Source organism: Mesoplodon densirostris, chromosome 1 (assembly GCF_025265405.1).
Source record: "Mesoplodon densirostris isolate mMesDen1 chromosome 1, mMesDen1 primary haplotype, whole genome shotgun sequence".
In the NCBI taxonomy this organism is placed as follows: domain Eukaryota; kingdom Metazoa; phylum Chordata; class Mammalia; order Artiodactyla; family Ziphiidae; genus Mesoplodon; species Mesoplodon densirostris.
This window is the reverse complement of record NC_082661.1, coordinates 33296502-33321130: the sequence shown is the minus strand read 5'-3', so window position 1 is coordinate 33321130 and position 24629 is coordinate 33296502. Positions and strand designations below refer to the sequence as shown.

Here is a 24629-nt window from a genome sequence, read left to right as displayed (position 1 = left end):
ATAATTCCAAAGAAGGGAGAGTATATGGGATCCCTCTTGTTTGCTTTGACCCCCTAAAGTGTGCTTCCTTGTCTGGCTGAACCCCTCCTACCTCTGTGAGCCTGAGCAAATAAGAAAGCAGCCCGCCTGGGGGTGAGCAAGAAGTGCATAGACTGTGCTGTACATGTGGCTCCTGTGGTCTCCGCATCGCATCGGTATTCTACAGGCAGCCTGCGTCTCATAGGGAGAGACAATCTATTTCACTTTGTGGAATAAAGAAAATGAGAATTCCATGAAACCAAACATGCATATGAGGTATCTATATGTGACATAATACCCCCTATTGTTTAACAATGATTAGCTCACTTTTCACCTTGTAGAAAAATCATGGCAAGATAACTTGAACATGAAATCATAGTAGGGGGTTAGTTTGATTAACTTTGAGGAGTCATCCTACATCACTATGGAGAAAGAACTTTCAGGGAAGTGACCACGAGCCAAGGCACCTTCTCTCCCAAGGCTGTGCTAGAGGCGCACTGCATTGACCAGTTCTTTTTTTATTTTTTTATTTTTTATTTTTTTTATTAAATTATTTTTGTTTATTAGTTTCTGCTTTATGACCAGTTCTTTTAGTTGCCTTTTCACTCCATGCAGATGACCTTGCCTCACCATATTCACACGTCTTTCTTCATTCAGTATACAAAATTGAGTAGGACATCACTTTCTTAGTTGCGTTCTGGATTCGAGGAAATACTCAAGTCACAAGATTGAACATACTTTTTTTAAAAATTGTGGGCGATTTTGGTAGGAGCTGCTCTCATCTGTTATGGGTTGATCTTATTAGTTTTTCTTTAAGGAAGACACTTTCTCCAAGGTCCAGGAACCTTTCTTTAACCCCTCCTGCTTTCCACCTCACTAAATGAGTACAGAAAATAGGCTTTAAAAAATCTAGGGTACTCTCAGATTGCCCCTCCCAAGTATCAGCTGTATCTGTCACATCCTTGACAGGAACTAGATACTAAACAATTTAAGATTGAGTTCTCACATAAGCATCTGAAGTGCAGATACTCTGTGTTGATTGTTGAAGAGAGCTGCTTAGATACCAGATGATCTGTGACAGAGTTACCATGGACATTTAGAAACTTGATCATATCTTATTCAGAGAGCTGTTCCCTCTTGTATTGATACATAACAGCAGAGGTGCCAAATTTCCCTTCGAATAAAACTTTTAATCCACCCAAAGCCTGGCCCAATGAGACCTGACGATTTTGCACTAAAGAATACAAAAAAGATGACACTGATCTGGGAAGACTGAATGAGTGGGGACCCAGAGACGGATGCTTGGACTAATTAAGTGGGTGAGTGGCTGGCACAGTGGTAGAGTGGGCAGAGGATCAGCAAAGTTGACATCAAACCACCAACGCATCTCTTCCCATTTACCCTATGCCCACCTTCCAGGTTCCTAGCATCTTTGTCACTTTAATCCAAACTGGAAACCCGCTGTAGATTCTTTCTCTTCAACTCAGAGCCTTTGGGTTTTCAGGAATTTTTATTAAGAATTTTTAATTGCTCAGAGAATTAAGGAAGGAAGGAAGAGAGGGAAGGGGGAGAAGAAGGAGGAGAAAGAAGGGAGGGGAAAGAAGGAGGGAGGGAGTGAGGAAGGTCACATGGTAAAATAGTTTATGAATTGCTCAATGCAAAAGGGCATTAACATGCAGGCCTGGGACTCTATCCTTGGGGGGACCTGCCTACAGGGTTGGCCTTTGGCTGGTGTCTGGGAGCTTGGATTTGGGGAGGGTTCTCACCATTCTGAGAATTAAGGAAATGGCTTGCTGTGCCTGGACTGTTTGTGCAGGTAGTGAGGTTTGTGTTGGGCATCTGCTTTCCATCTGGAGTCTGGAATCTTTTTTTTTTTTTTTTGCGGTACACGGGCCTCTCACTGTTGTGGCCTTTCCCGTTGCGGAACACAGGCTCCGGACGCGCAGGCTCAGCGGCCATGGCTCACGGGCCTAGCTGCTCTGCGGCATGAACCTGTGTCCCCTGCATCGGCAGGCGGACTCTCAACCACTGCGCCACCAGGGAAGCTCTGGAGTCTGGAATCTTGATGTATGCTGGATGGTAGGTGCCTGTGTGACTGGACCCCAGTGAAGGCCCTGTGCTCTGGTGAGCTTCTCTGATAGACAACATTTCACATGTGTTATCACAACTCATTGCTGGGGAATTAAATGTGTCCTGTGGTCTCCACTGGGAGAAGACCCTTGGAAGCTTGCACCTGGTTTCCCCTAGACTTTGTCTCATACTTCTTTTCTCTTTGTTGATTTTTCTTCATATTCTTTGACTGTAATAAATCTTAGTCATGAGTTATGACTATATGCTGAGTCCTGTGAGTCCTCCTAGTGAATCTATAACTTTTCAGAGATGTCTATGCCTTTACCCAGTGGGAACATACTGTTCACATTGTTCCACATCTTGCTTTTCACAATGTAAAATGTTTTGAAGACCATTTGCATCAACATTCATAGATCTCAATCTTTTCCATGCCTGAATAGTATTATGCATAACTGTACTAGAATTTATATATTCAGATCTCAATTAATGGACCTTTAGTAACTTATATTATTGCAATTACAAATAATGCTACATTGAACATTCCTATACATGCATCTTTTCATACAATGATAAGTATTACCAGTAGGTTAAATTCCTAGAAGTAGAATTCTTGGGTCAAAGGATATATATGCTTTGCTCTTTGATAGATATTGCAAAATTGCCCCCCACCAAAGAGGCTGTGTGGATTTTTACTCCCATGAACATGCAAGAAGTGCCTGTTTCCCCATATTTTTGTTGATATACGTTTCTTTATCAAATTTTCAATAAAATTCACCCTTTTTAGGTGTACAGTTCTGTGAATTTTAACAGATGTGTGTAGTCTTGTAACTACCACCACAATCAAGATACAGAATGTTTCCATCATCTCAGAAAGTTCCCTTGTGGACCTTTGTAGTCAATCCTCAGTTCCTGAAACTGCGTATTGATCTGATTCCTGTCCTTAGTTTTGCCTTTTTCAGAATATCATATAAATGAAATCACACATAGTCTTTTGAGTCTGGCTTCTTTCACTTAGCATAATGCTTTTGAGATTCATCCATGTTGTTGCATTTATGAGTAGTTTATGCCCTGTTTGTTGCTGAATAGAATTCCACTGTATCACAATTTGAGTACATTCACTAGTTGATGAGCACTTGGGTTGTTTTGAGTTTTTGGTGATGAATAAAGCTGTTAGAAATATTTAGGTACAGGTTTTTGTGTAGACATGTCTTCACTCTTTTTGGGTAAATACCTAAGAGTAGGATTGCCTGGTCATATGGTAAGTATATGTTTAGCTTCATAAGAAACTACCAAACTCTTTCCAAAGTAGCTGAGCCATTTTGCATCCCCAGCAGCAGTGTATGAGAGTTCCAGTAGCTCTGCATCCTTGCCAACATTTGGTATTGTCAGGTTTTTTTTTGCCATTCTAATGAGTATGTAATAACATTATATATTTATCAAACTTTAAAAAAACTTCGCTATTCTAAGTAATAAAAGGTATGTCAATTTTCATTGACTACATTTCTTTAAGTTAGGGTAATTAGAATACTTCTAATATGTTGAAAATATTTCTTTTTCTTTAAGTTGCCTAGTTATGTTCTTTGCCCATTTTTCTACTAGATGGGTTGATCATTTTCTTAATGATTTTTAATGACTCTGTATATTAAGGAAACCAACTATTTCATAGTTGTTGCAAACATTTTCCTCAGTTTGTTATTTTTTACTTTGCTTATGGCATATTTTGCTGCAGAAATATTTTTATGTTGCTTCTGACTTTTGTACCTCGTAGGTACAAAAATGAGGAGGTAGAAATAAGATAACTTACAAATGTGAGATGTAGAAAACAGGGGGCTGTAAGGCTGGGCAACGTGGGTGAATCAGTTCACCCCATCCCCACTCTGACCCCCACACTAGTGATATTTGGCCAGCACAGATTGTCTCAGTCTTTCTCACCAGCAACACGTACCCAAGGCTTGTTGACAAGCGCAGCTGCTTTGAGAAAAGATAGAATCCCTAGGGCACAATTCTTCAATTTCAGATGTGGAAGATGATTTGTTTAGAGGAAGCAATGTGTTTATTGCAGAGACCATCAATACAGGAGATTGTTAACACTTGTTGGCTGCGACACAGGGTATTCCTGTCTGCAGTCTCAATGATATCACTCTGCCGGAAACAACCCTCCTCCTTGCCAACCCTATACTTGAGTAGGGGATTCCACGATGTCCGCAAAGACCTATTGTGCTCCATGCAGTCTTGGGTAAAAGAATTCAGGAAAGGCCAGAAGGGGTGTGGGTGAGGAGGTAGAGGAAATGGTGGGAGGAAGTGAGGAGAAGGAGAGAGAGGGAAGGGGATTCCTTTGCTTCCTTATTTCCCACACCCAGATCCTCTGTTGGCATTTGATTTTTGCAGTCATTAATGTTTTTGGAGTCAGGCACATCAGTGCCAAGTCAGTTACTTGCTGCTAATCTGAGAAGAGCACAGCCCACAGCAAAAAGAATGGTGGGATGGAGAGTGTGGGGTTGGCAGAGTCTGATTTGCAGGAAGAGCTTGTTGTGCACTCCCACCCCGGTTCCACTGCCCCGGGTCACTAAATGGCCTCTTCCCACCCAAAGCTGAACCTCTGAGCTGCCCACTCAGGATCAGCCAGTCTACTTTGTTAGGATAAATACACTCCTTTTCTAACTAAAGAGCTGTGAACTGAGACTAACCAGCTAATTAACATCTCAAAGAGCAGAAACAAAAGATCATAAGTAAAAGCAAGTAAATTTCTCTGAAGTCTTGGGTTCAGGAGATCAGTGGAACAGGACATGGGTATTTACTCAATAACCTGTCTCTCTACCTCTCTTTCTATTCCCACGCCCGCCTATCCCTTCCCCTCTTATTCTCTGGCTCCTTCTCCCAAGCCTGTGTCTATCTTGTTTTCCCTCCCTCTCCTTTACTTTTCACCCTTTAACCAACTGGTCATCATTGAGGCCTTGAAGTACATTTTTAGTATTTGTCTATTTATTGACATTGTACTGACTTCCTCGACTTAAAAGCAGGCAGGAAAAAAACCCCACCAAATTAAACTGCTTTATCCTCAAACTTGACTCTGGATTTATTACTTGGGAAAATATGGGGGTGGGGGTATGTGTGAAATGTAAGATCTTTCTATTTGAACAGAACTTTGGGTGAGTTCTTTTGCATTGTGTCACCTGAGAAGGAATGAAGCTGAGTAATTTCTATGCATCTCTAATGCAGGGCAGTGCTTGAGGCAGTGGAGTGGAGTTGAGAGACTTGGATCCAGTCACTGCTCTGTCAGTTGCAAGCTATGTGACTTTGAGCAAGTCCCTTAGCCTCCCTAGGAACAGTAATCCCAGCCTCTGCCTCTTAGCTGCTAGCTTCTGACCATCAGGGATATTTTTTCACATCTTTATTAGAGTATAAATGCTTTACAATATTGTGTTAGTTTCTGCTGTACAACAAAGTGAATCAGTTATATGTATACATATGTTCCCATATCCCCTCCCTCTTGAGCCTCCCTTTCACCCTCCCTATCCCACCCCTCTAGGTGGTCACAAAGCATCGAGCTGATCTCCCTGTGCTATGCAGCAGCTTCCACTATCTATCTATTTTTTTTTTTTTTTTTTTTTGTGGTATGCGGGCCTCTCACTGTTGTGGCCTCCCCCGTTGCGGAGCACAGGCTCCGGATGCGCAGGCTCCGGATGCGCAGGCCCAGCGGCCATGGCTCACGGGCCCAGCCGCTCCGCGGCATATGGGATCCTCCCAGACCGGGGCACGAACCCGTATCCCCTGCATCGGCAGGCGGACTCTCAACCACTGCGCCACCAGGGAGGGCCATAGCTATCTATTTTACATTTGGTAGTGTATATATGTCCATGCCACTCTCTCACTTCGTCCCAGCTTCCCCTTCCCCCACTGTGCCCTCCAGTCTGTTCTCTAAGACTTCATATTTTAAAAATATAACATTGTCTGGTGTCATCAGTGACAACAGTCCAGACAGCCCCTTCAGCCAAATCCTCAAAGTCAGTCACTTTTCACTTCTGAATCATGAGATTGGTTTCTACGTACAGCGCTAGTACCACACAACAGGCACTGTACTAAGCCTTAGTCATGTGGTATAGGGTAGGGTGGTGGCTAAAAGCCTGGCCTCTGGATCCAGAATGCCTGACTTTAATTCCTGGTCCCAACATTTACATCAGTGTAAGTTTGGGCAATCTTCTTAACCTCTCTGTGACTCAGTTTCCTCACCTGTAAAGTGACAATAATGAGGATAATAATAGTACCTGTAATTTGTGACCTTATTTGGAAGTAAAGTCTTTGCAAATGTAATTAAGGATCTTGAGATCCTTAATGGGCCCTAAATCTAATGACTGGTGTCCTCATAAGAGAAAGGAGAAGGAAATTTGATACACACAGAGACAGGGAAAAAGGCCATGTGCAGACAGAGGCAGATATTGGAGTGATGCAGCCATAAACCAAGGAATGCCGGGAGCTACCAGAAGCTGGACAAGGCAAGAAAGGAATCTCTCCAGAGCCTTTGGCCCTGTTGACACCTTGATTCTGGACTTCTGGCCTCCGGAATTGTGAGAGAGTAAAATTCTATTGTTTTAAGTCACCATGTTTGTGGTAATTTGTCGTGGCAGCCCTAGGAAACAGACACAGGTGATGATAATAGTACTACCTCACAGGAGTGTTGTGAAGGTTAAAGCAGTTGCTGTGTTTAAAGTGCTGTGAGCAGAACCTGAATGCAGTGAGGGCTCTTTTGTAGGTTGTTATGTAAATTGTTAGCTCACTGGCTCTTACCTAGCAACCCTATGAATTCTGTACTATTGTGACTCCCATTTTGCATGCAAGGAATTGGAGGCTTAGAGAGAGTGAGCAAAGACAAGGTTGTTTGGACTCTGCTCTAGCTTGAGCCACCCTTCAGAAGTCTGTGGAGTTTGGCTTTCTACTGATGGATCCTGGTGACTGTTGGCTTGGCGACCCCTCATAATGGTGCTCTCTCAGCAAAGATTCACCAGTCCTGGGTCACCAAGAAGCCCAGAAGGTATAGAGAAGAGCTGTCATGATATGGTACCTGCTCCTCCTGGATGCATCTTCTCAGCTCTGGTCTGGCACAAGCAGAGCCATGCTCTGTCCACGCTTGACTGTGTGGTTGTCCTATGACCTGACTTCATGGGGGTGCCTCAGCACCTCATCACAAGAGACAGGGGTGCGCCGCCTAAAAGACCACACCCTTCCTGTCCAGGTACTTCAAAGGTTCCTGGTGGTTCCTTGTTTACCCCTATGGTGCTGAGTGTAAATTATACAAACGATTAGAAGGAAGTTGGATCACTTAAAGAAAGACAAAGCCCAGAACCTGCAAGGTCCCACAAGCAAGGCACCCAGTTGACCCCACCCCTGACCACCTCTTACTATTTTCCCCTTCATCACTCATCCAGCCACACTGGCCTTATGGCCAGGCACTGTTCCACCCCAGGTCCTTTGCACATGCAGTTCCAGTTACCTTAAATTCTATTGCCCAAGTGGTATGCTTTCTTTCTCTTTATTCCTATCACTTTTAATATCACCATCTCAGGTCTTTCCTAATTACCCTATCCTGCCTCTTCACCTGCTTTTTCTCTCTCCTTAGCACTTATAATTATGTAACATACTATAAATTTTACTTATCTTGCTTATTATCTTTTCTTTCAGACTAACATCTAAGCACCATGAGGATGGGGGTGTTTATTTGATTTGTTCACTACTGTAGCTCAGAGCCTAGGGCAGGTCTAGTGAATAGTATAATGCATTCAATAAATAATTGTTGACTAGTTGAACAATGAATGAAACAACAACTATAGAACTCCCAAACTGAAATAGGCCAATCCATTAAATATCTAGAGGTAGCACATGAAGAGAGGACTACTGGAACAATTGAGCTTTGAAGCATACGGAGGGGAGCTTGATTTTGAAGGTGACAAGGAAAAAGATTTGTTGGAGAAAGAGAGGAATAGAATTCCAACGGAAGGAAATCTCATGTTGACAAATGTCAGAATCCAGAATTCATTTATGCGTTCAACTAGGGATATAGCAATGAATGAGCCAGAAAAAAAGTCTCTTCACTTAAGGAACTTACAGTCTAGTGGTCATAATGTCAGGAATTATGATCTCGGGCACACACATCTGCTTATTGGAATGGGGAGATGGGAAGGACTTAAATTTCTGAAGGGCTGAGGGGTCCAAGTAGACCAGTGAGGCTTTCATCTGGCAAGCAGAAGGAAGCTACATTAAATTCTTAATTAGGGAGAACCCTGGGAATGTCAATTATGGAGGAATTCTGCAGCCGCATGAAGGATGGATTCTGATAGGAAAGGGAATTAGGGAAATACCAGAAAGGGCTATTGTAGAAGAGGTGGGGGTGACTGGAACAGGGGGGTGGATATCACCATAGAAGAGGTTGGGTTTAAGGGCCCTGGAATGAAGTACCTGGGAAAGGATCTTAAAGCCCTTGAGTGGGAGAACAATCTAAATGCGCATCACCAAGAACTCCCCCGTGATGGAGAGGAAGGAAGATGGCAGAAAGGGGGCAGAGAATCTAGGAGTTGGGGAAATGGCAAAGCCAGATTAGGACCAGTCCCCTGAGCTTCAGTGATGATTCTTCCATCACTGGGCTGTGTAAACACAGGAAGGACCACAGCACTGAACTGATGTTTACTCTCCAGTGCTTGTCTGTATTGGCTGCTTTGTTCTCTATATGACAAGCCAAGCTTGGTCCGGATGTGACCCATCAGAAGTTGGAAGTGATTTGAATCTAGTGAGTCTCACTGAATCCGCAGAGCAAAACTTTTGTTGTTTTTGCCAAAAACCCACCACGTCTGTCAACACCCCAAATCTTTTTATTAATGGAGTAAAATTTTAGGATAACACATCTTTGGTATCATGAAGTAGAGATGCTGGGATTTCTCTGTATAGCAGAATTTTGACTAAGGACAGATTTTAATAATTTTAATCATTAATAGGATGCCAACTGTGGATGTCACGATGGCTGTTTCTGTAAGAATGAAAAAGAATCATTTTTTTTTTTTTTTTTTGCCTCTGACATAGCTAATTGGCTTGAAATCAGTCTGTGTTTTCTCAGAGCTTGGTTTCCTTCACTTTTGTCTCTGTCAAGTGAAGAGCTGACACTTTTACCTGGCTCTCACCTCAAACAGAAAAGCTTTCTCATTTGTCATATGAAAGGAGGATAATGGGAGGGAAGTGGCAGTCTTGAATTCTCCAGGATAGTGAGACAATTCAAAGGAAAACAAATACAACACTTTGCTGTTAGATATTTTCAGTAAAAATGTTCCTTGAAATTGTTTTTTGAAATACTGTTTCATGTTGTATGATACAAGTCAAGTTTCTGTTATCCACAAGGGAAATGAATGGCTTTTCAGGGGGAAATACAGTCATTGTGAATTTTCTATAACAGAACTTGACTGTAGCAGTCATGGCATCTGAAAGAGCTCTGGGGCCTGGGAAGAGAGGGCAGTTACTGAAGTGGTTCCCTTTAATGAATACATCCTAGATATGCCCACCTGGACCCCCGCGTCTGCTACCACTTCCTAAGGAGAGTCTGGCTTCCTCCGTGTGATAAGGGCTTTTGAAAATTACCTGGCATGGTTCATAGAAAACACAGTATTTTAATTATTCCTCTCTGGGTAATCTAGTTGGTCACATGAAAAACAAACAGCCATTATTTTTTTGATAATACAGCTTTTGAAAATTGTGTATGAAAAATTCCTAAACTTCTTCTCTGATCTAAGTTCTTTTCCTTATCATATCTTTAATAAGACAAATATGATGAAAGCCTTGAATATATTCTAATAATATGGATATCATTGCAAAAACTGGGCAAATGTGGAAAAGTATACTTCCTTATTTTTATTCTCTATTTTTTTTACTGAAGTATAGTTGATTTACAGTGTTGTGCTAATTTCTGCTGTACAGCACAGTGACTCAGTTATACACACATATATACGTTCTTTTTTTTATTCTTTTCCAATATGGTTTATCTAAGGAGATTGGATATAGATCCCTGTGCTATACAGTAGGACCTTGTTGTTTATCCATTCGAAATGTAATAGTTTGCATCTACTAACCCCAAACTCCCAGTCCATCACTCTACCTCCCCCCCTCCCCCTTGGCAACCACAAGTTTGTTCTCTATGTCTGGGAGTCTGTTTATGTTTTGTAGATAAGTTCATTTGTGCCATATTTTAGATTCCACATATAAGCGATATCATATGGTATCTGTCTTTCTCTTTCTGGCTTACTTCACTTAGTATGATAATCTCTAGTTGCATCCATGTTGCTGCAAATGGCATTATTTTGTTCTTTTTTATGGCTGGGTAGTACTCCATTGTATATATACACCACATCTTCTTTATCCATTCATCTGTTGATGGACATTTAGGTTGTTTCCATGTTTTGGCTATTGTGAGTAGTGCTGCTATGAACATATGGGTGCATGTGTCTTTTTTTTTTTAATCTTTATTGGAGTATAATTGCTTTACAGTGTTTTAGTTTCTGCTGTACAACAAAGTGAATCAGCTACATGCATACATATATCCCATATCCCCTCCCTCTTGAGCCTCCCTTTCACCCTCCCTATCCCACCCCTCTAGGTCATCGCAAAGTATCGAGCTGATCTCCCTGTGCTATGCAGCAGCTTCCCACTAGCTATCTATTTTACATTTGGTGGTGTATATATGTCAGTGCTACTCTCTCACTTCATCCCAGCCTCCTCTTCCCTCGCTGTGTCCTCAAGTCCGTTCTCAACATCTGCATCTTTATTCCTGCCCTGCCACTAGGTTCATCAGTACCATTTTTCTAGATTCCATATATATGAGTTAGCATACAGCATTTGTTTTTCTCTTTCTGACTTACTTCACTCTGTGTGACAGACTCTAGGTCCATCTACCTCACGACACGTAACTCAATTTCGTTCCTTTTTATGGCTGAGAAATATTCCATTGTATATATGTGCCACATCTTCTTTATCCATTCATCTGTCGATGGACATTTAGGTTGTTTCCATGTCCTGGCTATTGTAAATAGTGCTGCAGTGAACATCGTGGTACGTATCTCTTTTTGAATTATGGTTTTTTCAGGGTATATTCCCAGTAGTGGGATTGTTGGGTCATATGGTAGTTCTATTTTTAGTTTTTTAAGGAATCTCCATACTGTTCTCCATAGTGGCTATATCAATTTACATTCCAACCAACAGTGCAGGAGGGTTCCCTTTTCTCCACACCCCCTCCAGCACTTATTATTTCTAGATTTTTTGATGATGGCCATTCTGGCTGGTGTGAGGTGATAGCTCATTGTGGTTTTGATTTGCATTTCTCTAATGATTAGTGATGTTGAGCATCTTTTCATGTGTTTGTTGGCCATCTGTATGTCTTCTTTGGAGAAATGTCTATTTAGGTCTTCCGCCCATTTTTGGATTGGGTTGTTTGTTTTTTTGATGTTGAGCTGCATGAGCTGCTTGTATATTTTGGAGATTAGTCCTTTGCCAATTGCTTCCTTTGCAAGTATTTTCTCCCATTCAGAGCGTTGTCTTTTCATCTTGTTTATGGTTTCCTTTGCTGTGCAAAAGCTTTTAAGTTTCATTAGGTCCCATTTGTTTATTTTTGTTTTTATTTCCATTACTCAAAGAGGTGGGTCAAAAAGGATCTTGCTGTGATTTATGTCATAGAGTTTTCTGCCTATGTTTTCCTCTAAGAGTTTTATAGTGTCTGGCCTTACATTTAGGTCTTTAATCCATCTTGAGTTTATTTTTGTGTATGGTGTTAGGAAGTGTTGTAATTTCATTCTTTTACATGTAACTGTCCAGCTTTCCCAGCACCACTTATTGAAGAGGCTGTCTTTTCTCCATTGTATATTCTTGCCTCCTTTGTCAAAGATAAGGTGACCATATGTGAGTAGGTTTACTTCTGGGTTTTCTATCCTGTTCCATTGATCTATATTTCTGTTTTTGTGCCAGTACCATACTGTCTTGATTGATGTATCTTTTTGAATTATAGTTTTAGTTTTGTCGGGTTATATGCCAGCAGTGGGATTGCTGGATCATATGGCAGCTCTATTTTTAGTTTTCTGAGGAGCCTCTGTACTGTTTTCCATAGTGACTGCACCAACTTACATTCCTACCAACAGTATAGGAGGGTTCCCTGGAAAAGTACACTTTCAACTGTTCGGTGATAATAATGAGTTAGTAAATATTCTCATTAAGAAAAGGAAGAAACTACTAGAGTCACATCAATCTATTTCCCACCTCAGGGCTTTTGCAGTTGATAATTCCTCTCCCTGGAAAGTTCTTTCTCCTTCTCGTAGCTGTTGTTTTCTCATCATCCAGGTCTAAGCTCAAACATCACCTTCTCAGAGAGCGTTTCCTGACCCTCAGTCTAATCTCCCCACCCCAACTCTGCTGCAAGTCACTCTGTAACATTCCTTGGTTTTAATTTCTCCTCAACACTTTTCATGACCTGAAGTCACTTATTTGCATACTTCTTTTCTGGTTCATCTATCTCCCCAACTAGATGTGAACTCCAAAGATCAGGGACCTTGTTGGTCATTTTCATTGGCTACTAAGATTAGTGCCTGAATGGATGGAAGGAAAATGATATAATCAAAATTGTTATATTTACGGAAACGAATAGGTAGACCTTTTGGACATTTTGAAGGAGTAAAGCATTCAAAGTTCTATTATAGTAGAAACATTGCTGCAGTGTGCAACCCTTGGGTATTAGATATGTAATTTTTCGTCTAAAACGTGCTGTTGTAAGCTGTGTTTGTCAATATCACGACTTTGGGAAGTGAGGTAGGTAGTACTCAGGTAGGTAGGTAGGTGGTACTTAGGGGGCTCTTTTCCAGATTCCAGAGCCCTGGCAGCAAAAGGGACGTTTCTCCCACACCAGGATGTTTTGGCTTCAAGGTCTTTAAATCATGACTCTAATTGGATCAAAGCGTAAGTCTCATGGGAGGATCAGATCAGGGTTAGCTGTTTTAGCAGCTCAAAATGCTTTAAGAACTCAAGTTCTTCCCATCTCTCTGCTCAGCCATCCTTGGCTGGACAGTATCTGAGGAAGAAGAGAGAATGCTTCCTTTCTTTTCCTAGGCTTGCCCCAGCAGACTTCCTCCAGGGTCTCACAGGCCATTTTGGGAGTATATGCCCACTGTTGAACCAATCACTGGACAGGGAATGAGATTATGCAGAACAGTCAGCCCCTTTCTAGGAGCTGTATGGGCTGCTTGGGGGAGTGGCAGGCATCTGAACAAAACTGAGGTTCTTTTGGGAAGCGAGAAGGGGGAAGTGCTGTATATTTCATTTATGATTCTCTTGTTTGGAAGGAATAGATAATGGTGTTGATAAAACTTTTTCTCCTAAGTTTTGTACTGTTCGGTCTGATGGGTACAAACTGGTCCAAGATTCTAGAGATGGATGCAGACTGGAGACCCAGGCAGTTCCAGTCCTTTGGATTAAGTCCAACCTGTGCTCACAAGCTCGAAGAGGAGCTCTTGTGTTGGTGCAACCATAGCTGCTGAGAAAGAGAGAAAGGGGAGGAGGGGACACAGGTTCCTCTTTCAGTTGCTTTAATCCCTTGCCCTGTCCTTAGAGAAGTGAAAACTATTTTGGAGAACCCATCTCATTTCCACATGCTTTTTTATTACTTGATCCTATCCTTCTTCCCCAAAGCCTAAGAAAAAGGCTTGGGGATAGCTTGGGAAGCTGAGAGAGGAAGGATGAGAATGGAGGGAATGGTGTAACCATTCCATTTCCTGTTCACCTCTGCTGTAAGCTCTATTTATCCTGATCAAAGTAAATTTGCCTTCTGTAGAATTCTCCTTCTGGAACTTTTTTATGCCCCATGATGGTAAGAGTATGAACAGGATAGACAAGATAATGTGAATGATAAAATGTTCAAAACTCCATAGCCCCTACGCTGTTACCAATTACTTAACATATAAGTGTGGTTGAAGTGAAGGAATGTGTCAAGCCAGGAAATGTCATGAAGTAGAGGGACTACGATGTTCGATGATATACTCTGAATACTTTTTAATATCATACTCATTTTCTGGTAGATCTTGAAAATGAGGAGGGCTATCCTTGCTTTCTTTGTTACTTGAACCTTGATAGACCTACATGACCTATTAAACAAACTGCCACTTTGGGATTTTTCCTTCTCATCCCATATCTGATCACTGATCTAATTCTGCCCATTCTCCTTACCATAGCCACTAACTCAGTTTTGGCCCTCATCACAGTACAGACAAATCCTTTTGTTCTTGTATTATTTCCCAATTACTTTGCAAGTGCCTCATGGATAAAGATCAGCTTTTATCTATCTTTGCTGTCTCCAGAAAGCCAGCACAAGGCCATATAGAAAGGGGAAGAAAATCAATGTCTATTGATTTCTTGTTGATATTTTCTATTCTTCTTTTGTTTTTAGAGTCTGCAGTGAAGATATTTTGCTCTAAAAACATACTGGGCATCCTTGGCTTCTCCTCTGTCATCGCTGTGGTAGCACTGCTCGCTCTGGGACTGACCCAGAACAAACCACTGCCAGAAAATGTTAAGGTAACTCAAACCCCTGAGTGTGTGTGTGTGTGTGTGTGTGTGTGTGCATGCAAATGTGTTTGAGGGGCCCTGGGTGGGGCGGAGGGAAAGTGAGGTTATGGTAAATCAGAGCATACAGCAGGAGTTGCGGTTCTGGAAGCCCAGGAGCAATTCAGTCTCCGTGGAACTAGGCAAGTAAAATGGCAGCGGATGCTCATTCTGAAGGAAAGAATGCCTTGAATCAATTAGTGGTGGGAAGATGATTGTCTTTGATTGTTCAGCAAATTGATTAAATCAATATTCTAATAGAGACAAATGCTTTATTCACCACATCCAGATCTGTGATATACTGTGCTGGTATTCTACAATCTAGTGCTATCTCTGCTTCTTACTCACTGTTTCATTGTGGAAACAGTGAACTCTTTGTTTATTGAACACTGCATTCTTTGTTCTTTTTACTCCATTATTATTTTATTTATTTATTTTTTGGCTGTGTTGGGTCTTCATTGCTGCGCTCAGGCTTTCTCTAGTTGCGGTGAGCGGGGGCTACTCTTAGTTGCGGTGTGCAGGCTTCTCATAGTGGTGGCTTCTCTTGTTGCGGAGCATGGGCTCTAGGCGCGTGGGCTTCAGTAGTTGTGGCACTCAGGCTCAGTAGTTGTGGCACGTGGGTTCTAGAGGACAGGCTCAGTAGTTGTGGCACACGGGCTTAGTTGCTCCACAGAATGTGGGATCTTCCAGGGCTTCCCTGGTGGCACAGTGGTTGAGAGTCCGCCTGCGGATGCAGGGGACATGGGTTCTTGCCCCAGTCTGGGAAGATCCCACATGCCGCGGAGTGGCTGGGCCCGTGAGCCGTGGCCGCTGAGCCTGCGCGTCCGGAGCCTGTGCTCTGCAACGGGAGAGGCCACAACAGTGAGAGGCCCACGTACCGCAAAAAACAAAAAAACAAAAACAAAACAACAAGAATGTGGGATCTTCTGGGACCGGGGCTCAAACCCATGTTCCCTGTGTTGGTAGGTGGATTCTTAACCACTGTGCCACAAGGGAAGTCCCCTTACTCTGTTATTATCACTATCACCAAAGTTATAAAATTTATTAGACAGCTCTGTATACTTTGGGAGACAAAGATTGTGGAGAAGACTTGTTCCTCATCTCCAAAATATTAAACAAATCAATTTTAAAATCAATTTTAAAAAGACCCCAGAGAACACATACATGTATCAAATATAGTAATTTGAAATGAATTCATGGATGGACAGACTTCTTGTGAAATTTCCACATTTGAGGAGCTAGTTAGTATCATTAAAAATAATTAGGGTCATTAACTCTGCTGTGATTTATTTCTGCTTCCTTTCAAATTCATCAAAGTAGAATTTCAGAGACATGGATAGCTCACTAATACCTTGTAATATGGCCATCATTTTATTTAATCCATTAATTTAGAAACACATGGTAAGTTTAAATTTGTATTGCAAATACACCAATGTTAAACTTTCATTTGAATTATAATAAATAATCTTCAAGGGCCAAGAGACCAATATGCTAATGAATGCATATGTACATGTGGGCAGTGACATATCCAGAAGTTAACTTGACTACAGAGGCCCTGGAATACATATACAGAAGTATATATTTTTTTGCATTTGAAAATCCCAAACTGTGAGCCTGGAAAAATGGATGCATATGCCAGGCCTCTGAAACTATTGCCAACCACCCAAACCATTTGCTATATAGCAGAGGCCTGGATTACATTGGCATCCGTTTGCCACACAGATTCAACCCAGTGGGGCTGTGCACAGCAGTTCCTTTGTCAGCACAGAAGGCTGATATTATCTCATTGTCAATGGTCTCTTGCCTTTTAATATTGAGTGATGTTGGCTCTCCTGGCAAAACTTCACTCATAACTGAAGGCTCATGACATCTTGGTTTTGCTATTTGTTTACCAGCTCCAAAAGTACATGATTGCCTTCTTGATTTGAACTTTTTATATGTTCATTATTGCATCACTGGAGAGGGAGACTGCCTAGGAGGCAAAATCCACGACAGACTTAGGCTCTGTGTTCTTGGTGAATGCTCGTGGTTGTGGATGACCTTCCGTCATTCATGATGGTTGTCTTCAAGACTGCCGGGATTCTGTGTTATTGTGTTTGGCTGGGAAAACGGAGCAAGGTCTTTGGCATCTGAAGTGAATCTTTATAGCAATGTCACTGGCTTGATCCCACTAGGACCCTCTGAAGAGCCGTGGAGAAAGCACTTCAGAATGATCTACCCTAGGGATTTATCTCCTGGTTCTCATCCCCTGTTGGTCAAGGGTCGTCCCAGAGGTTGTTAACTCCCTGGCACTTCCAGTTTTGCACATGTGTCAGAAGGGCTATGTGGGTACCACAGGTGACCTACTAGGTGGTAGGAGAGAAGACCCTGAGAAGAAATAGAGAGATGAGAAGGTACAGGTGGAGCTGGAGTAAGAAGATTGGTCAAGGACATGTGAAGTGGCCACAAGAGGTATCTGAAGCATCACTATACCTATTGCTTTTTGTGGGGGGAGAGAGTCGTTTGTACAAATAGTTTCAGAACAATAGAGACATATTAATACAGAGGTAGGTGCAGTGCTATGGCAGCCCAGAGGAAGGAGTCACCAATTGTGCCTGGTCATATGAAGACTTCATGGAGGCAGCAGCCTTGGGTCTAATAAGGAACACTAAGGAGTTTCCCAGGAGGTGAGGTAGGACATGTTCTTTACAAAGACCATACCATGTGTTACAGAGTGGCAGCTTAAAATAGCAAGTGATCTTGGGGAATCACCAGCAGTTCAGTATGGCTGGAATATTAAATATGGGGCAGGAAGGAATGGTGGGAGAGGAGACTTCAGTCTGAGCTTAGTTTGCCTAGCTCAGGAGTGGACGTCTCATCCATTCAACTCTAGTAGTGCTCAAGATTGGCTCCATATTAAAAGCACCTGGGAAGCTTTTTAAAAATACTCATATCTGGGCCCTACTCTGGGTCAATTAAATCAGAATCTTTGGGGTGAAGCCCAGGCACTGGTATATTTTAAAAGCTTCCCAGGTGATTCTAATGAGCAGTCATGCTTGCCAACCACTGCTTTGAAGGTTTCAAACAGGGAGGTTATGCCCAGATTGTGTTTCCAAGATTCCTCTTGGCTGGAGAGCAGATTAGAGGAGGAGAGACCAGTTAGGATGTTCCTGACATTGTGTAGACAAGGCAGTTGAGCCTGGAACTAAGGCATTGTCTGTGGAATTAAGGCATTAAGGAGATAATGTGAGAGACACTTAGGTTGACCAGATCTTAGTGATTAGATTCCTTAGAGGACCTTTTAGGATAAAGATGGAACACGTTGGGATGTAATGTTGAGAACAACCTCTGCATGCTTCTGTTTAAAGAGGGTGGTGGCCATAAGCCCCTCTATGGAAAGACTTTCAGCTGTCTCTCTACCCACTGCCTCTGATTCTTCATCCCTGTCTTATTGCAGGGATAATTATTCTGTCTGCTCAGAGTGTGACACAACATGGGCCATGGATTCACACTGCCTGGGTTTAAACCTCAGCCCTGCTCTTATAGTCACAGGGCATAGCTTCTCTGAGCCCCAGTTTTTCCATTTGTAAGACAGAACTGATAATTGATATCTCATAAATTACTGTAGGAATGAAGTGGGATAAAGTAAATGCAGTGTGAAGTATGGAATAGGATGCTGGCCCATTGCAGATACTCAGTGGTTGGTAGCTCATGTATTATCATTATCATCTTTGTAGCCTATCTGTATGGTGACAAATTGCCACTTATCTTTTTCCCTGCCTCTTCCCATCTGACTTGCCCTCTTCTAGCCCAGTTCTGGTCGGCCCTCCAGTCCTGAAGATCCAGGCTTGTTGTCTTCCTGCCTGGTCCAGTCTGGGTTCAGCCTTGCTGGGGAGGTGGTGGCCTCATGCCTGGGCCACATCTGGCAAAACACAGGAAGTCTATTGTACTGATGACTCTACTTGCCCAGCTACCCAGGTTGTAAGCATATTGAGGACAAGAATTGGGTTTCATTTGTCTTTGCCTATGTTTTAATACTCTTTCACTCAATTTATTCATTTAATAAATAGTCATTGACCGTCTACTCTACTTTAGGCCCTAGGGATACTGCAGTGAGCAAGACTGGCAAAGTCCTGACCCTCATGAAGGTTATAGTCTAGTGGAAGAGATAATCATTAACCAAATAGTCACAAAATAAATGTTAAATTACGACAGCACAGCCTCTGACTTGGGTGGCTGCCTCATAGAAGTTCGCTGACTCAGTGAGTAGAGTGAGCATCTTGAACAGGTAAAACTGCTCCCTCCTTGGCTGTGAAGAGCGTGTGAAGAAGGACTAGCCTGGCAACAGAATCCGTCAGCCTCTGCCTCAGGCTCCCCTGTGGGTGCTGACTCCTCGTTCTCACTCCCAGAGCATACCCAATTCAAACCTCCAGGTTGTAGAACCTGGGAATCTACACAGGTAACAGGCGTCCTGGGCTGTTCTCATGACACTGAAGTCTGGGAACTACTGCCAAGTAGATACGCAATGACCACATTGCAGAAACAAACAAACATAGGGCTTAACGAACTGAAGAATCATGAGCTGCACCTGTGTCCTCTGGGCAAGTGCCTTTGTCCTGGTGGACTTGGTGGGGAGGTAGAGTTGAGGTCTGCTTGGTTTACCACTTCCTTAATTGCTGGTTTGTCACTGAACACTGGCAGTTAGCGAGTTGTCAGATATTCCTTTAGCACAAACATTGCACATTCTGGCACACACAGAACCCCGCAGGTTTCTCTCGAAGGCACCAAACTGATCCAGTCCCAAACCACACGCCTTAATTAAAAGCTGCCACTTCTGTGGAATGCTGGCCAGAGATGAGACAGCTTTGATTTCAATCCCAGATCTGCCATTTGCCAGCTCTGAGACTTTGGGCAAGTGTATTCTCTCTACACCTGTTTCCTTATGTGTTACATGGAGATAGTACCTACTTGGAGGATGGTTGTGAGGATTAAATGGAATAATATCATACTACTGACTCACTTACCAGAGTGCCCAGCACATCAGAAGCCCTCAGTGGAGACCAGCTGTCAACACTGCTTTGGGGGAGATGAGTTCTAGGAAAGGCCCTTAGCTGTTGGTGTGTTGTGGTCACTGAGCTGGGTACTCCCAGGATTTCCAACTGCTGCTAAGGGAAAGTGGCCTGTCCTCAGGCATCTGCTTTTGTCACCGGGAACTGAAGTGCTGTTCTTAGATGAGCGCTTGTGATTTTATCTTTTTATGGAGAATTTGGAAGAATTTACCTCAATTTTCAACCTCAAATACTCTTGGAAAATATATTATTTTTACTCCACTGGATTTTAAAAAACAACACCTGGAGATGAGTGGTGGTGATGGTTACACAACAATTTGAAAGTACTTAATGCCACACTGTACACTTAAAAATAGTAAAAATGGTCAATTTTATATTCAGTGTATTTTACCACAATTAAAAAAATAAAAACAACAAACAACAACAAAATTGAAGTTTATATTAAAGGTCTAGAAACTCCAACTGAAGAAAAAAGAAAGGAGGAAAATGGTCTCTATTTCCAGGCCCTGCCAGCATCACTGTAGCTAATGGAGACCTGATTTGTTCATAGAGTACTAAAGTCACATTCAAAAGGACAAGCTTTGTTTATTCAAAAGGGCTAACTGAGGCAGACTGATGAGGTTGCTGAAGTTGCTGTTAAAGCTACAGGGACACCAGAGGGCAGGCAGCAGAAGCAAGAAGAACTACAGTCCTGCAGCCTGTGGAACAAAAACCACATTCACAGAAAGATAGACAAGATGAAAAGGCAGAGGGCTCACATCCACAAGTCTCTGATTGGAAAGAAGGGACAGCAGAAAACTGCTTAGAGACTTGTTCTAACCAAGCCTCTTCCTCCCCATTATTGTACTGTAACTGGGACAGAAGAAATAATGGGGATATGTGGAATTTTTAAAACAGTTAAGTGGAAAAGCATAGACAATTGCTGTAGACATGAAAAAGAAACATTTGTATGTTCTTAGACTCGAAGTTGGATAAAAATATCTTTTCATGTGGCAACAGTTGTGTGTTGATTGGCTAGGCTTCTCCCATGTGTTTTATACAAAAATGGAATTGATAAACCATTTAAAAAAAAAAAAAGAAAAGGCAGAGGGCTATGTACCAGGTGAAGGAACAAGATAAAACCCCAGAAAAACAACTAAATGAAGTGGAGATAGGCAATCTTCCAGAAAAAGAATTCAGAATAATGATAGTGAAGATGATCCAGGACCTCGGAAAAAGAATGGAGACAAAGATCGAGAAGATGCAAGAAATGTTTAACAAAGACCTAGAAGAATTAAAGAACAAACAGAGATGAACAATACAATAACTGAAATAAAAACTACACTAGAAGGAATCAATAGCAGAATAACTGAGGCAGAAGAACGGATAAGTGACCTGGAAGACAGAATGGTGGAATTCACTGCTGTGGAACAGAATAAGGAAAAAAAAATGAAAAGAAATGAAGACAGCCTAAGAGACCTCTGAGACAACATTAAACGCAACAACATTTGCATTATAGGTGTCCCAGAAGAAGAAGAGAGAAAGGACCAGAGAAAATATTTGAAGAGATTATAGTTGAAAACTTCCCTGACTTGGGAAAGGAAATAACCACCCAAGTCCAGGAAGCACAGCGAGTCCCATACAGGATAAACCTAAGGAGAAACACGCTGAGACACATAATAATCAAACTGGCAAAAATTAAAGACAAAGAAAACTTATTGAAAGCAGCAAGGGAAAAACGACAAATAACATACAAGGAAACTCCCATAAGGTTAACAGCTGATTTCTCACCAGAAACTCTATAAGCCAGAAGGGAGTGGCATGATATACTTAAAGTGATGAAAGGGAAGAACCTACAACCAAGATTACTCTACCCGGCAATGATCTCATTCAGATTCAATTCAGAAATCAAAAGCTTTACAGACAAGCAAAAGCTAAGAGAGTTCATCACCACCAAACCAGCTCTACAACAAATGCTAAAGGACCTTCTCTAAGTGGGGAAACACAAGAGAAGAAAAGGACCTACAAAAACAAACCCAAAACAGTTAAGAAAATGGTCATAGGAACATACATATCGATAATTACCTTAAACGTGAATGGATTAAATGCTCCAACCAAAAGATACAGGCTTGCTGAATGGATACAAAAACAAGATCCATATATATGCTGTCTACAAGAGACCCACTTCAGGCCTAGGGACACATACAGACTGAATGAGAGGGGATGGAAAAAGATATTCCATGCAAATGGAAATCAAAAGAAAGCTGGAGTAGCAATACTCATATCAGATAAAATAGACTTTAAAGAATGTTACAAGAGGACCAGGGGCTGGAGACCTACGGGAACAGCGGCCCGGGACCCGCGCTGCCCCCACCCCTCCTGAGCAGGCACCCCCATGGCCCAACCCCACTGATTCCTTCACTCGGCCATGCTCCCGCGGTCCCTGCGGCTGTTTTGGGACATGAGCCCCCCCGGGGGAGTCGTGCTGAGCAGCTTCCGGAGTCAAGACCCCAAAGAGGGTGGGGGCGCAGGTGGCTGGGGTGTGGGCGAGGGGCAGGAGGAGGAGGAGGAGGAGGAGGAAGATGACGAGGCCCCTGTGTCTGTCTGGGATGAGGAGGAGGATGGTGTCACCTTTACTGTCACAAGTTGCCAGTATCGGCCTGTTGATCTCTTGGCCCTGAGGCCTCCCCTGCATTCCTCCTGGAGGCTCCGAGCTGGCACTCTGGAAGCCCTGGTCAGACACCTGCTGGACGCCCGGACATCAGGGACTGACATGACCTTCACGGCAGCCTTCCTGGCTACTCACCGGGCCTTTACCTCCACGCCTGCCCTGCTAGGGCTTATGGCTGACAGGCTGGAAGCCCTTGAATCTCATCCTACTGATGAGCTAGAGAGGACAAAAGGGGTAGCCATCTCTGTACTGTCAACCTGGCTGGCCTCTCACCCTGAGGATTTTTGCTCTGAGGTCAAGGGTCAGATTGAATGGCTTGAGAGCTTCTTGCTTCAGAGAGGTATGTAGCAGGGGAGGGTGTTGCGGGGGGCGGTGCTGACCTCATCCGCAACCTCTGGTCCTGGGTGGACCCCCAGACCCCCGAACTTCCTAAGCCCCGGCCCTCCCCGGCGATCCCCCTGCTGACCCCACGGATGTCTTGGTGTTCCTCACTGACCACTTGGCCGAACAGCTGACCCTGCTAGATGCGGACCTATTTCTCAATCTGGTCCCCTCTCAGTGCCTGGGGGCCTGTGGGGTCACAGAGACCGGCCAGGACATTCCCACCTCTTCCCATCTGTCCAGGCTACTGTCATACAGTTCAACAAGGTGGCAGGGGCAGTGGTCAGCTCTGTCCTGGGGGGCTACCTCAACCGGAGAGGGGCCTGAGGAGGTAACCATATGGCCACTCCATCCACCCAGAGGGCCCGGATGCTGGAGAAGTGGATCTGTGTGGCAGAGGAGTGCCATCTGCTCCAAAACTTCTCTTCAGTGTATGCTGTGGTGTTGGCCCTGCAATCCAGCCCCATCTACAGGCTTCGGGCAGCCTTGGGGGAAGCAGTCAGGGACAGCCTCAGAGTCTTTTCCAGCCTCTGCCAGATTTTCTCCGAGGAGGATAATTATTCCCAGAGCCGGGAGCTCCTCCTGCAGGAGGTGAAGTTGCAGCCTTCTCTGGAGCCAAATTCCAAGAAGTCCCCGGGGTGGGGGTGTGGTCCCATACCTTGGCACCTTCTTGAAGGACCTCGTGATGCTGGACACAGCCTCCAAGGATGAGCTGGAGAATGGATACATCGATTTTGACAAGCGGAGGAAGGAGTTTGCTGTCCTTTCTGAGCTGAGGCAGCTCCAGAACAAATGTCGTGTCTATGACCTCCGACCTGACCCCGATATCCAGCGGTGGCTACAGGGGCTCCAGCCACTGACAGAGGCCCAGAGCCATCAAGTGCCCTGTGAGGTGGAGCCATCCAGTACCAATGACCCTCCTGCCCCGCGGGTGCTTTGACCAACGCTGGTCATCTTGCAGTGGACAGAGGTGCTGGGTTCTATTGGAGGTCCCACACCCCTTGTTTCCTGGGACTGGCCCAGTGTGGGGGCAGAGGAGGTGCCTGGAACCCCCGCTCCACTGCTGACCCAGCTGGCTCAGCACATGAAGTGACCGTCTGTCTCATCTCTGGACTCTGACCTGGAAAGCACTCCAGCCCTGCAGAGTCCCGCTGACCCCAGCCACCTCTCTCCCCCAGCTTCCTCCCCGAGGCCTTCTCGAGGTCACTGCCGCTCAGCCTCCTGTGGCTCCCCGCTCAGTGGGGGTGCAGAAGGGGCCTCCAGGGGGGCTGGATATGGGGGAGGGGGGCCTGGGTCAGGGGGCCTCTGATTGCCGCATGATCCAAGTCCAGATGGAGCTGGGGGAAGATGGCAGTGTCTACAAGAGCATCTTGGTGACAAGCCAGTACAAGGCTCCAAGTGTCATCAGTCATGTTCTTAAGAAAAACAATCATGATTTTGCGGTGGCTTCAGAGTATGAGCTAGTGCAGCTGCTCCCAGGGGAGTGAGAGCTGACCATCCCCCGCTCGGCTAACGTCTTCTACACTATGGGTGGAGCTTCACTCAATTTCCTCCTGCGGCAGTGGCGACGGCCCTCCACTGCTACACTGGGCCGTGCCAGTGGCCCTTCTGCCTCGGGAACTCCCCCAAGTGAGGGAGGAGAGGGTTCTTTTCCCAAGATCAAGGCCACAGGGAGGAAGATTGCCCGAGCACTGTTCTGAGGAGGAAGCCCTGTTGGCTCCTAGAACTCATGGTGGCCGTGCCAGATGTAGGGAGCCATTCTGAATGGTGGCAGTTGCCGCACTGGGAAAAAATCCAGAAGGATGGCCAACCACCCTGGGGCAGTGAAGTGCCACTGGCTTACCAGACAACCG

At 43.9% G+C, this 24629-nt stretch overlaps 1 protein-coding gene and 1 pseudogene across 1 annotated transcript in view; both read left to right on the top strand.

The window, feature by feature from the left end:
- Positions 1-24629, top strand: part of ENTPD1 (ectonucleoside triphosphate diphosphohydrolase 1) — a 94558-nt gene that overhangs the window by 38759 nt on the left and 31170 nt on the right. Inside the window, exon 2 of the mRNA XM_060111655.1 lies at positions 14543-14670. Within this exon, the coding sequence (XP_059967638.1) occupies positions 14543-14670 (128 nt within the window). The remainder of the gene's footprint in view (positions 1-14542; positions 14671-24629) is intronic.
- Positions 22153-24489, top strand: LOC132497999 (ral guanine nucleotide dissociation stimulator-like 2; annotated as a pseudogene).